Source organism: Scyliorhinus torazame, chromosome 16, assembly GCF_047496885.1.
Source record: "Scyliorhinus torazame isolate Kashiwa2021f chromosome 16, sScyTor2.1, whole genome shotgun sequence".
Taxonomy (NCBI): domain Eukaryota; kingdom Metazoa; phylum Chordata; class Chondrichthyes; order Carcharhiniformes; family Scyliorhinidae; genus Scyliorhinus; species Scyliorhinus torazame.
The window spans coordinates 25,564,069-25,577,344 of NC_092722.1; the positions used below are offsets into that span (position 1 = coordinate 25,564,069).

Sequence of the window (13,276 nt, forward strand, 5' to 3'; positions counted from 1 at the left end):
GCTTCCTCAAGTTACTAAAGAGTACATGTTCACAGGTCCTTGGGCAGGACAGGTGTAGAAGCTGGTCAAGAAAGCATTTGGAATGCTTTCCTTTATTGGGTAAGGTACTGAATACAAAAGCAGGGATGTAATGATGGAACTGTATAAAATGCTGGTTAGGCCACGGCTGGAATTTTGTGTACAATTTGGGTCACCACATTTCAGGAAGGACATAATTGCTCTGGAGAGAACACAGAGGAGACTTACAAGAATGTCGCCAGGGCTTGAAAATGGCAGCTATGAGGAGAGATTGGGTAGGCGAGGCTTGTTTTCCTTAGAACAGAGGAGGTTAAGGGGTGACCTAAATGAGGTTTACAAAATTATGACAGGCCTAGACAGCATAGAAAGGAAAGACTTCCCCTAGCTAAGGAGATAATTACCAGGGTGGCATAGATTTAAGGTGATGGGTAGAAAGATTAGAGGGGACATGAGGAAAACATTTATCACACCCAGGCTGGTGGGCATTTGGAATTCACAGCCTAAGTTGATGGTTGAGGCAGAACTGCTCAACCTGGATCTGCATCTAAAGTGCTGGAACCTGCAAGGCTCCAGGCTCCAGGCCAGGTGCTGGAAAGTGGGATTAATATAAGCGGCTAGTTCTCTTTTTAGACAGCGCAGACACAATAGGCTCTTCTATGGTTTTATGGTAGTTATGGAAAACAACATAGCAAAGACTAATCCAGAGTATCTTTCAAACTAAACTGCAAGAGTAGGACCGGTGGGAACTGGTTTAAACTGATGAAACTGCAAACTCGGAAAAGGTGGGGGGGAAGAAGACTCAGACAATCGTTTCTATATTCACCGTTTTAAAATTCATTAACAAAGTGGACACCGCTAGCAAGGTTAACATTCATTGGCCATCCTTTGTTCCCCTCGAGGCAATGGCCTTCTTCTTGAACTGCTGCAGTCTGTGAGATGAACATGTCCCCACAGTTTTGTTGTGAGGGAATGTAAGGATTTTGATCCGATGACGATTAGAAAATGGTGATATAGTGGGCGGCACGGTGGCTCAATAGTGAGCACTGCTGCCTCACGGCACCTAGCTCCCAGGTTCGATCCCGGCCCTGGGTCACTGTCCGTGTGGAGTTTGCACATTCTACCCGTGTCTGCGTATGTCTCACCCCCACAACATGATGGCGAAGAAGGCATTCGGCACGCTTGGTTTCATTGATCAGAACATTGAATACAGGAGTTGGGACGTCTTGCTGAAGTTGTACAAGACATTAGTAAGGCCACATTTGGAATACTGTGTACAGTTCTGGTCACCCTATTATAGAAAGGATATTATTGAACGAGAAAGAGTGCAGAAAAGATTTACTAATATGCTACCAGGACTTGATGGTTTGAGTTATAAGGAGAGGCTTTTTTTTGCAGGACTATGGGGAAAGAGGAAATGGGACTAATTGGACACATATTTCAAAGAGCTGGCACAGGTACAATGGCCCAATTGACATCTGTGTTCTACAATTCTATGAAGTTAAAGATTGTTTTACTCCTGAAAAGCAACCTCAGCATGAATTAGCCATGTTGGGACCGCTGTGAAATGCCACCTCAATGAGATCAGAATAAAAAAAGCAGTGTGTGCTGGGATCAAACATCCAGGCACAGGGAGGATGATGAGCGAGTTCTACAGAAGAACCTGCAAGGTGCATCATTCGAGGAAGTGGGTCCAAGGGGCTACAGGGGGAACATATACTTTTGCATACGTTCTCAGAACCTGCAAAGCATTTTGTTCAAAAGTGCCTCCTCATTTCCCCCCACAATAATTGTATTTTCTTTTGAACTGTTATTTATTTTTATTCACCGTGAATATGAACAAAGAATTTTGCGAGACTAGTGGGTATGGGAACCGCAGAGGGGTTTATTTATTACCTTCTTTGGGTGTTGTTGGTGTGCTAAAATCCACGACCCACAAGCTGGGTCCCCAAATATAACTACTTTCAGGAGTAAATCCTGAGCATTGGTTTGAATATTCTACCCAGAGCATGGAAAGAAAATGAAGTTTTGCCACTTACATTCTGGGAGGTGGTGGTAAGGTGAGGGGGTGCCCAAGGCCAGTAATCCCAGTTCTACCTTTACCTCCAGGTGATAAAGTGTAAGTTGATGCTCAATCTGATCTATAAAGTGCCTTGGACAACCTTCTCCTGTCACAGAAATACAAAAGAAGAGTCTCCATCTCCACGGCACTCATATTTTGTTTGTACAAATAATCTTTGGGGAGTGATTTTAGGCCAGCAATCTCATACTTGATCTCAGATGCTGATCTTAAATTGCACCTGGTTTGCTCTCCTGAATAATGAAGTTAGTGTGATGAGGCCTGCATTTGCTGCTGGGTTTTCTATTATTCATCATATCACACAAACATGAGACAATAACATCCCCATTAACATCAACAATTAAATGTTGTGAGTAGGAGCATTGGGTTTACCTGTTGTGAACTTTGAGGTAATACTTGCTGAGAAATTTCTTATGACAAGTCGGACACTCTGCAGCTTTACTCTTTCGGTTTGCTGTGTCTGAGGCTTTGAGGTTCTGTCTATTCAGTCCCTGTGTGGTTTCGCCCAGCATGCTGGCTTTTCTCCGTTTCTTACAAAGGTGCCTGGTTGGAATGTAGTCATGGTCCAGTTCACCTTTGTCATTCGCATCTTCATCCTCCTCGTCCTCTTCCACTTTGATGACATCCATGTCCAAAGCAGGGTTGCTGTTCCCATTGGTGCTCTCATGACTATTCTCCTCGCTGCTGTCTCGTAGGCCACCTTCCGTGGCCTTCTCTGCCTGCTTAGAGCTTTGGCTTCCGTCAGGAAGCAGGGATTCTCTGGACCTTTTCTGAATAGCAAAGGATCTTATTTTATCTTTTTGCTTCTCAGTTAACAAGTTGAACTTTTGATTTTGGTTGTACTTGTTGCTCCTTCTGCCAAGATGTCTGAGCTCGTAGTTTGTGATTTCACTCGCAGGAGCTCCAACTTCTCCAATCTGTTTTGTACTGTCTAATGGTACCTTCACAGGTCCATCTTCTGCAGCTGATTGGCTACATGAGGTTTCTTCACTCCTCCTCTCATTGTCAACAGACTTCTGCTGATAATTGTGACAAGCCTGAATAGCCTCAGGGATTGAAAGGAGTTCCGCTGCGCTGAGCACTTTGGAGACATTTGTTCGGGTCAACTGAAGCTCACCTGTATATATAAAGTCAAACAGAAGACCCAAAACACTAGTGCAACTATCAGGAAGGTTGATTTCAGTGGATGTGTCAGCTCCATAGATATTGTGGAAGAAATTACTACAACATGCCAGGATACTACGGTGCGCATTTAAATAACGGCCACCTAGGTCCAGTGTAACATCGCAAAATTTACCATCTTCTCGTTGCTTGTTCAATGCGCTAAGTATTTTCTTGCTATGTTCAGAAAAATGGTCTTCCATATCTAAAATAAAAAGTAGAGACATTATTCTTCACCCGCTCACAATAAACAATCTGCTTACCACCATCCCATCGAACGTCTCCAGGGTAGATACAGCACCGTTCTTTTTTTTTAATTTAGAGTTCCCAATTCATTTTTTCCAATTAAGGGGCAATTTAACGTGGCAATCCACCTACTCTGCACATCTTTGGGCTGTGGGGGCGAAACCCATGCAAACAGGGTTTGAGAATGCGCAAACTCCATACGGAAAGTTAGCTGCCAATATTTAGAAGCTGAGCTTTAAGCCCCAGTTAACTGGGGAAGTTTCTTGTTAGCTCAGCAAACTGTAATTGGGAAAAGGTAGGAGAGAACGGTAAAGGATTATATACAATGTGTTTGATTGATTGGGACTGTATGCAATTGGAGTGATTGGAAAAGGGTTATGTTCTTTGGGATTCGGCATTATGGGACCGAATGTTAAGAGTTGTGATCCCATGGGATTCTCTGTCAGCAATGAACTTAAATATAGCTGACTACAACAAACTTCTTCGCTGGACACTGCCTTTGGTTGTACTCTTCTGGTGTCAGTTTTGGCTCAGTGGGTACCACACTAGCCTCCAAGTCAAAAGGTTGTGGCTTCAAGTCCTATTCCAAAGCCTTAAGCATAAAATCCAGGTTGACTTTCCCAGTACAGTACTGAGGAAGTGCTACCTTTCAGATGAGACATTAAACTGATGCCCCATCTGCTCTACCAGGTAGATGTAGAAGATCCCATGGCTCTCTTTAGGTACCATGTGCAAAGAGGGTGTTGGTAACCATGGACCTCCACCGTAATCTTACTCAAGATGGAAAGGAGTAGGGGAGCTCTCCCTCGAGTCCTGCTCAGTATTTATTCCCACAACCTCAGTAAAATAAATCACCTGATTATTATCAAATTGCTGTCTGTGTGCCAACTTCGTTAAGTGTGTCCTAGATTACAACAGTGACTAGAGTGTTTTGTTGGCTGTAAATCATTTTGCTATCACCCGAGATCATGAAAAGTGCGATATGAATGCAAGTTTGTCTGCCTTTCTTTCTTGAGAACTTCCTCATATATTTGTTACTTGTTTACTCAAACCAGTAGAACTGCTTACTACAGTTAGGAACAAGGCATTGTTTATAACATTTTATTTTAGTCTCATTCCTACAGGTTCCAATGTGCCACAAGTACTCAGCTGCTAAACCCACTGTGAGGCGACATAGAAGGGAGTCCCCCCTGGATGTGAATGGATAGAAGAGATAATAGTGGCCAGATTGTGGAGGATCCTCTGGAGCAGCGGCAAAGAAGGGAAGAGAGAAGCAAGATGGCGGCGGAGGGCGGTCAGTTGGTATGGGGCCTGGAACAGCGGGAGTTCCTCCGGCGATGTGTGGAGGAGCTCAAGAAGGAGGTGCTGGCGCCGATGCTGCAGGCGATTGAGGGGTTAAAGGAGGCGCAGAAGACCCAAGAGATGGAGCTCCGTGGAGTGAAGGCAAAAGCTGCCGAAAACGAGGACGAGATACAGGGCTTGGTGGTGAAGACGGAGACGCACGAGGCACTGCATAAGAGGTGTATGGAGAGACTGGAAGCCCTGGAAAATAGCTCGAGGAGGAAGAACTTAAGAATCTTGGGTCCTCCCGATGGGGCAGAGGGAGCGGACGTTGGGGCGTATGTGAGCACGATGCTCCATACCTTAATGGGAGCTGAGGCCCCGACGGGCCCCCTGGAAGTGGAGGGAGCGTACCGAGTCCTCGTGAGAAGACCAAAGGCAGGAGGAATACCTCGAGCAATAGTGGTGAGGTTCCACCGCTACAAGGACAGGGAGATGGTCCTGAGATGGGCGAAAAAGACACGGAGCAGCAGGTGGGAGAACGCGGTGATCCGCGTGTATCAGGATTGGAGTACGGAGGTGGCGAGAAGGAGGGCGAGTTTCAATCGGGCCAAGACGGTGCTCCACAAGGGGAAAGTGAAATTCGGAATGTTGCAGCCGGCAAGACTGTGGGTTACACACCAGGGTAAACACCACTACTTCGAGACGGCAGAGGAGGCGTGGACATTTATTGAAGAGGAGAAGTTGGACTAGATTTGAGAATGAGCGTTTGAAATGAAGTAGCGAGGTGGTGGCAAGGGACTGTGAATCAGATGGGGGCAAATTTTCTTTCCCCTCGAAGGGGGGACACACGAAGAAATGTGGGCGCCGGTGGGGAAGGGGAGGGGGAAGGAGAGAGGGAGCTGCGCCATCAGGGGCGGGGCCAAGAGGGAAGCGCGGGCTTTGTTCCCGCGCTATGGAAATTGTGGCGGGAAAAGGGGGCGCAGGAAGGAGGGGGCCTCACATAATGGGAGGCTAAGGATAAACGGGGGAAGCTGAGGTCAGCCAGAGTTTGCTGACTTCCGGAAGCAATATGGGGGGAGCAACTAAGCTAGAGAGGGATCTAGCGGGGTGAGGGGGGGGGGGGGGGGTTAACTGGGTTGCTGCTGCTAAGGGGAAGGGGGAGCTGTTACGGGATGGGCTGGTCGGGACGGGAGAGCACCGTCCGGGGGATAAGCGGGTGCGTGGGAACCGGGTGAGGAGCTGGTCTAAAAAAGGTGATGGCTAGTCGACGAGAGGGGTGGGGGCAAAGAGCCCCCCAACCCGGTTGATCACGTGGAACGTGAGAGGGTTGAATGGGCCGATTAAGAGGGCGAGGGTATTTGCGCACCTAAAGAAACTAAAGGCAGACGTGGTCATGCTTCAGGAGACGCACCTGAAACTGGCGGATCAGGTCAGATTAAGAAAAGGATGGGTGGGGCAGGTATTCCACTCGGGCTTGGATGCGAAAAATAGAGGGGTGGCAATACTGGTGGGGAAACGGGTATTGTTTGAGGCGAAGACCACAGTGGTGGACAGTGGGGGTAGATACGTGATGGTGAGTGGCAGATTGCAAGGTGAGGCGGTGGTGCTGGTGAACGTATATGCCCCGAACTGGGATGATGCAAACTTTATGAAGCGTATGCTGGGGTGCATCCCGGACCTGGAGACGGGAAAGTTGGTAATGGGGGGGGGGGGACTTCAACACGGTGCTGGACCCAGGGCTGGACCGGTCCAGATCTAGGACCGGGAGGAGGCCGGCAGCGGCCAAGGTGCTTAAGGGCTTTATGGAGCAGATGGGAGGAGTGGATCCCTGGAGATTTACCAGACCAAGGAGTAAAGAGTTTTCCTTCTTCTCCCATGTCCACAAAGTGTACTCCTGGATAGACTTCTTTGTCCTGGGAAGGGCCCTGATCCCGAAGGTGGCAGGAATGGAGTATTCGGCTATAGCCATTTCAGATCATGCCCCACATTGGGTAGATCTGGAAGTAGGGGAGGAAAAGGAGCAGCGCCCACTCTGGAGATTAGATATGGGACTGTTGGCGGATGAGGGGGTATGTGTAAGGGAGAGGATGTATTGAAAGGTACCTAGAGATCAATGATGACGGAGAGGTCCAGGTGGGAGTGGTCTGGGAGGCGTTGAAGGCGGTGGTTAGAGGGGAGCTGATCTCCATAAGGGCCCATAAGGGGAAACAAGAGGGTAAAGAAAGGGAGAGATTGTTGGGGGAGATTTTGAGGGTGGATAGGCAATATGCAGAGGCTCCAGATGAAGGGCTATACAGGGAAAGACGGAGATTGCACACGGACTTTGACTTGTTGACCACGGGTAAGGCGGAGGCACAACGGAGGAAGGCACAGGGAGTGCAGTATGAATATGGAGAGAAGGCGAGCCGGCTGCTGGCCCAACAACTTAGGAAGAGGGGGGCGGCGAGAGAGATCGGAGGGGTTAGAGACGAGGAGGGAAAGATGGAACGGGGAGCGGAGAGGGTGAACGGGGTGTTTAAGGTATTTTACCAGAGGTTATATAAGGCTCAACCCCCGGAAGGGAAAGAGGAAATGATGCGTTTCCTAGACCAGCTGGAATTCCCGAAGGTTGAGGAACAGGAGATGACTAGGCTGGGAGCGCAGATTGAGGTGGAGGAGGTGGTAAAAGGAATTGGGAACATGCAGGCAGGGAAGGCCCCGGGACCGGATGGGTTCCCGGTGGAGTTCTATAGGAAATACGTGGACCTGCTGGCCCCACTTCTGACGAGAACCTTTAATGAGGCTAGGGAAAAGGGGACACTACCCCCGACGATGTCGTAGGCGACGATATCGCTGATCCTGAAAAGAGACAAAGACCTGCTGCAGTGCGGGTCATACAGGCCTATTTCCCTCTTGAACGTAGATGCCAAGCTTTTGGCCAAGGTGATGGCGACGAGGATAGAGGACTGTGTCCCTGGGGTGGTGCATGATGATCAAACGGGGTTTGTTAAAGGGAGGCAATTGAATGCTAACATACGGAGGCTGTTGGGGGTGATGATGATGGCCCCACCGGAGGGGGAGGCGGAGATAGTGGTGGCGATGGATGCAGAGAAAGCATTTGATAGAGTGGAGTGGGACTACCTGTGGGAAATACTGAGGAGATTTGGATTTGGAGAGGGGTTCATTAGATGGGTTCAGCTCCTGTACAGGGCCCCGGTGGCAAGTGTGATTACAAATAGGCAACGGTCTGACCACTTCCGACTATATAGGGGTACAAGACAGGGGTGTCCCCTGTCCCCGTTACTGTTTGCGTTGGCAATTGAGCCATTGGCCATAGCGCTGAGGGGCTCTAGGAAGTGGAGGGGGGTACTTAGAGGAGGAGAAGAGCATTGGGTGTCATTATACGCGGATGATTTGTTGTTGTATGTCGCGGACCCAGTGGAGGGGATGCCTGAGATAATGCAGACACTCAGGGAGTTTGGAGAATTTTCAGGATATAAATTGAATATGGGGAAGAGTGAACTGTTTGTGATGCACCCCGGGGAACAGGGCAGGGGAATAGACGATTTACCGTTGAGGAGGGTAAGAAGAGATTTCCGGTATTTAGGGATCCAGGAATTGGGGAACCTTGCATAAGCTTAACTTGGCACGACTGGTAGAGCAGATGGAAGAGGACTTTAGGAGGTGGGACATGGCGCCCCTGTCTTTGGCGGGCAGGGTGCAGGCGGTTAAAATGGTGGTCCTTCCGAGGTTTCTTTTTGTGTTCCAGTGCCTCCCTGTACTGATTACAAAGGCCTTTTTTAAGAAGGTGGACAAGAGTATTATGAGCTTTGTGTGGGCTGGAAAGACCCCAAGAGTAAAGAGGGGGTTCCTGCAGCACAGTAGGGACAGAGGGGGACTGGCACTGCCGAGTCTAAGTGATTATTATTGGGCCGCCAACGTGTCAATGATATGTAAGTGGATGAGGGAAGGGGAAGGAGCAGCGTGGAAAAGACTGGAGATGGCGTCCTGTAGGGAAACTAGCTTAAAAGCACTGGCGACGGCGCCGTTGCCGTTCTCCCCAAAAAGATACACCACAAACCCAGTGGTGGTGGCAACTCTGAAAATTTGGGGGCAGTGGAGACGGCATAAGGGAGTGACGGGTGCCTCAGTCCCCGATAAGGAACAACCATAGGTTCGTCCCGGGAAGGATAGATGGGGGATTTAAATCTTGGCAGTGAGCAGGAATTGCGAAATTGCAGGACTTGTTCTTAGACGGGACGTTCGCGAGTCTGGGAGCACTGACAGAAAAATATGGGTTGCCACCTGGGAATGCATTTCGCTATATGCAAGTGAGGGCATTTGTGAGGCAACAGGTGAGGGAATTTCCGCAGCTCCCGGCGCAAGAGACCAGGACAGAGTGATAACGGGGGCATGGGTGGGTGATGGTAGGGTGTCAGATATATATTGGGAAATGAGAGACGAGGGGGAGACGATGGTAGAGGAACTGAAGGGAAAATGGGAGGAGGAGCTGGGGGAAGAGATTGAGGAGGGGCTGTGGGCAGATGCCCTAAGTAGGGTAAACTCTTCGTCCTCGTGTGCCAGGCTCAGCCTGATACAATTCAAGGTTCTACACAGGGCGCATATGACGGGAGCTAGGCTGAGTAGGTTTTTTGGAGTGGAAGATAGGTGCGGGAGATGTGCGGGACGCCTGGCGAACCACACCCACATGTTTTGGTCATGTCCGGTATTGCATGGGTTCTGGGTGGGTGTGGCAAAAGTGATCTCAAAGGTGGTGGGGGTCTGGGTCAAACCAAGCTGGGGGTTGGCTATATTTGGGGTTGCAGATGAGCCGGGAGTGCAGGAGGCGAGAGAGGCCTTTGCATCCCTAGTAGCCCGGCGAAGGATTCTACTTGTGTGGAAAGAAGCTAAGCCCCCGGGTGTGGAGGCCTGGATCAACGACATGGCAGGGTTTATAAAACTGGATCGGATAAAATATGCATTAAGAGGTTCGGCTCAGGGGTTCACCGGGCGGTGGCAACCGTTCCTCGACTATCTCGCAGAGCGATAAGGGAAAATAAGAAAGGCAGCAGCAGCCCGGGCTCATTTGGGTCTTCAGGGGTTTTATGTGTGTGTTTATATATTAGTTATTTATATTTGATTTCACAAAGTTACTATCTTAGTTATTATTTCTTATTTTGTTGTTGGCAGTTGCCGATAGTCAGCATATTATTTATTTAAAAACGATCAATGTTTATATTATTACAAAGTTGTAAAATGGGAAATTTCTGTTTGATCGAAAAACTTTAATAAAATATATTAAAAAAAAAAGAAATCTATGAATCATAAGTACTGATAGTAAATCACTTCTAAGACTTTCGGCTAAGATCAAGTGCAGTATCTGTCCTTATCAGTTCGCATGACACACTGAAATAAGGATTAAAAGTACCTTGCATTTTTACAGGATCCAATTCTATCTTGTCAAAGTTTCTGTGGATTTAGATGCATACTTTCACCTACGGGAATTAACTTTTAAAACAAGATAGGTGGACGACAAGGTATTTAATGTACTGATCTAGCAACTACCTAAAATTCAGCAACTGGGAAAAGTTATTTTTACAGCCTGCGTTTCTCTATTGTGTTCATAGAATCTACAGTGCAGAAGGAGGCCACCTGGCTCACTGAGTCCGCACCGGACCCCGGAAAGCGCACCTCACCCAAGCCCGATCCCCGTAACCCCGCCCAACCCTTTTGACACTAAGGGGCATTTTAAAAAAAAATTTAGAGTACCCAATTCATTTTTTCCGATTAAAGGGCAATTTAGCGTGGCCAATTCACCTAGCCTGCACATCTTTGGGTTGTGGGGGCGAAACCCACACAAACACGGGGAGAATGTGCAAACTCCACACGGACAGTGACCCAGAGCCAGGATCGAACCTGGGACCTCGACGCCGTGAGGCAGCAGGGCTAATCCACTGCGCCACCGTGCTGCCTCTAAGGGGCAATTTGGCCAATCCACCTAACCTGCACATCTTTGGCATGTGGGAGGAAACCGGAGCACCCGGAGGAAACCCACGCAGACACGGGGAGAAAGTGCAGACTCCACACAGACAGTTACCCAAGGCCGGAATTGAACCTGGATCCCCGGAACTTTGAGGCTGCAGTGCTAACAACTGTGCCACCACACTAGTCGTCCATCAAACTTTGTTACAGGTGCTCAAAATATAGAGAGCAACAATTTCAAAAATCATCTGCAATGGAACAGGGAGTGGACAGGAGAATTTAGGATGGGAGTGGCCCAGTGCTGGAAGTAGAATTCATAAAAGTTTTTAAAATGGGCAGAGGCTAAATATTTCAAAATATAAAACTGTAATGGATCTAGGTCACTTTCAGAGAGAGAGCATAGGCAAAATAAATGTTGTGAGGTTGTAAATTCTAAATTTTTATAATCTTTCTATAAAGAAAACAGGTATCAACCTTGAGCCTAAAACCTACAAGCAAATACTCTGTCCTTGGATCTCAACAGCTTACAATTAACTACAGTTCCTAGGATTTGCTGTGGACTTATGGAAACAGTCACGATATTGCCATCAGAACTGCACCCCACAACTAGGAACTAGGACTGCGCTTAAGTATCTCTCATATCTGTGACTGGTACAGGTAGAAACCAATATACAAGAGGAGGATTTAAGGATTCATGAGGAGATACAAGGGTGAATAAGACGACAGGTATCGAACATGCAGGGGCCCTGGAGGAATTTGAAGATGGGGGACAAAGATTTTAATTTCAACATATTGGGGGTTTATTAGCAGTGTAGGTGATTAAGGTTGTTTGGGTTTCTAAGTATCTGAGAATAACCAGCAATATAACTGCTGGTTGTTTCCACTGGTCGGGGAAAGCAGAACTAGGGGGCATAGCCTCAAAATAAGGGGAAGTAGATTTAGGACGGAGTGTAGGAGGAACTTCTTCACCCAAAGGGTTGTGAATCTCTGGAATTCCTTGCCCAGTGAAGCAGTTGAGGCTCCTTCTTTAAACGTTTTTAAGAAAAAGATAGATACCTTTCGAAAGAATAAAGGGATTCGGGGATATGGTGTACGGGCCGGAGAGTGGAGCTGAGTCCACAAAGATCAGCCATGATCTCATTAAATGGTGGAGCAGGCTCGAGGGGCCAGATGGCCTATTCCTGTTCCTAGTTCTTATGCACAAAAGTGCAGGTTTTCACATCACAGAGGATTTAGCAACATATCTCTCTAGCTAAGTAACTATAGGCTGAACCATTATATCGGAATTAATTATTTAAAACATTGGGGCATTTTGGGGTAAAGACCTGTATAAAATGAATTACTAGTTAGTTTCGTATAATGCAGTTGCTATTCAGGCACATAGACTTTGTATCTAGGTCAACTTGGTGCTTAACTTGTCAAGAACTCACCTAATTCTGTTTTTTTTTAAAAGGCCCATTTAGGCCAAAATAATTTTAATCAGACATCTGTACAATAAAACATGTCAGCCAGCAATCAGGAAATTCAGCAAAACACAACATGCGTGCAGTTATTCACAGACCCTTTTGAAGCAGGGCTGAAGCCCCAATTTCCCACCATTGCTGAATAAATCTTCCCAATGCAGCAGAGATTGCAAGCAGAGGGGTTGTCGTTTGCCAGTAAGAAGGATGTATTCATCCTACGTGATTTGCTTCAGGCTTTCCTACCTGGAGGCTGCTGATTTCTGACTGCCACTGGAGATGAATGTGATGTGAATGAGGTTCTCAGTTTGAAGCCTTTAGTTAAAAAGGCTTTAAGCCATCTTTAGGCAGCTGTCAAACGAAACCTGGAAACTGAGCATGCGCGGCCTGAGCCCCCAGCCGCGCTTGCGCCGGAGCCTTCGGCATGCCGGGAGTTGTAGTCCTCTGACCACAATTTGACAGCGTCCTGCCTCCTTCCCTATCGTCTAATTCCCCGCATCCTCTGCACATGCCCCTCACATTTTCCAGTCTTACCCCTTCTACCCCACACCACTGCCGACCCTATCCGCCGATCCCACCCCCTGATCAGTTAAAGCTCATCCTCCAGCAGCCGTATTCCGGCGGCAGCATCTGAAAATGGCGGCCGAGATTCTCAGGCTGGTCACGTGCCACCTCCCAGATCCCGTGCGCCATCTTGCAGCGAGCCGTATCGTCACCATGGAAACGGTGGACCTGGGCAGCTTTACTAAGCAAATGCCCACCTCTTCCTTTTGGCCCGGACTGAAAATGTTGCCCACCGCATTCGGAAACTCAACACCATGTACATTGGATGCGTCCGCAATGAGTTTGCCGAGCCGTGTGGTTCAACTGGAGACCTGACTTGGGTTTCAACTAACTGGAGCGAATCCCAGTCCCCTGTGGCTCAACTCACAGCCCAATGGGGGTTGCACTCCTCAGCGTTATTCCTCTTCTAGGGCAGTCCCTCAGGGGCGAGGATGACTTGCCTCCACTCCGAGAGGTGGATTCTGCGGTGGCTGAGTAGTCCAATCCTGGATCCACAGACTCTGCC

The 13,276-nt window shown here is 48.2% G+C and overlaps 1 protein-coding gene and 1 non-coding gene across 4 annotated transcripts in view; one reads left to right on the plus strand and one right to left on the minus strand.

The window, feature by feature from the left end:
• The window catches only part of LOC140392638 (telomere zinc finger-associated protein-like), a 46,065-nt gene extending 32,789 nt beyond the window's left edge, over window positions 1-13,276 (minus strand). The window contains exons 1-3 of one of the 3 annotated variants that reach the window (XM_072478086.1): window positions 12,454-12,939; window positions 10,194-10,273; window positions 2,468-3,461 (exon numbers count right to left, since the gene is read on the minus strand). In XM_072478086.1, the coding sequence (XP_072334187.1) occupies window positions 2,468-3,461; window positions 10,194-10,200 (1,001 nt within the window). In that variant the 5' untranslated portion in view covers window positions 10,201-10,273; window positions 12,454-12,939. Of the gene's footprint in view, window positions 1-2,467; window positions 3,462-10,193; window positions 10,274-12,453; window positions 12,940-13,138 lie in introns of those variants that run through there. The other 2 variants (XM_072478088.1, XM_072478087.1) reach the window with 2 other exon arrangements.
• Window positions 10,107-10,301, plus strand: LOC140393416 (U2 spliceosomal RNA). The gene has a single exon (XR_011935601.1). It is a non-coding gene; the product is annotated as a U2 spliceosomal RNA (small nuclear RNA).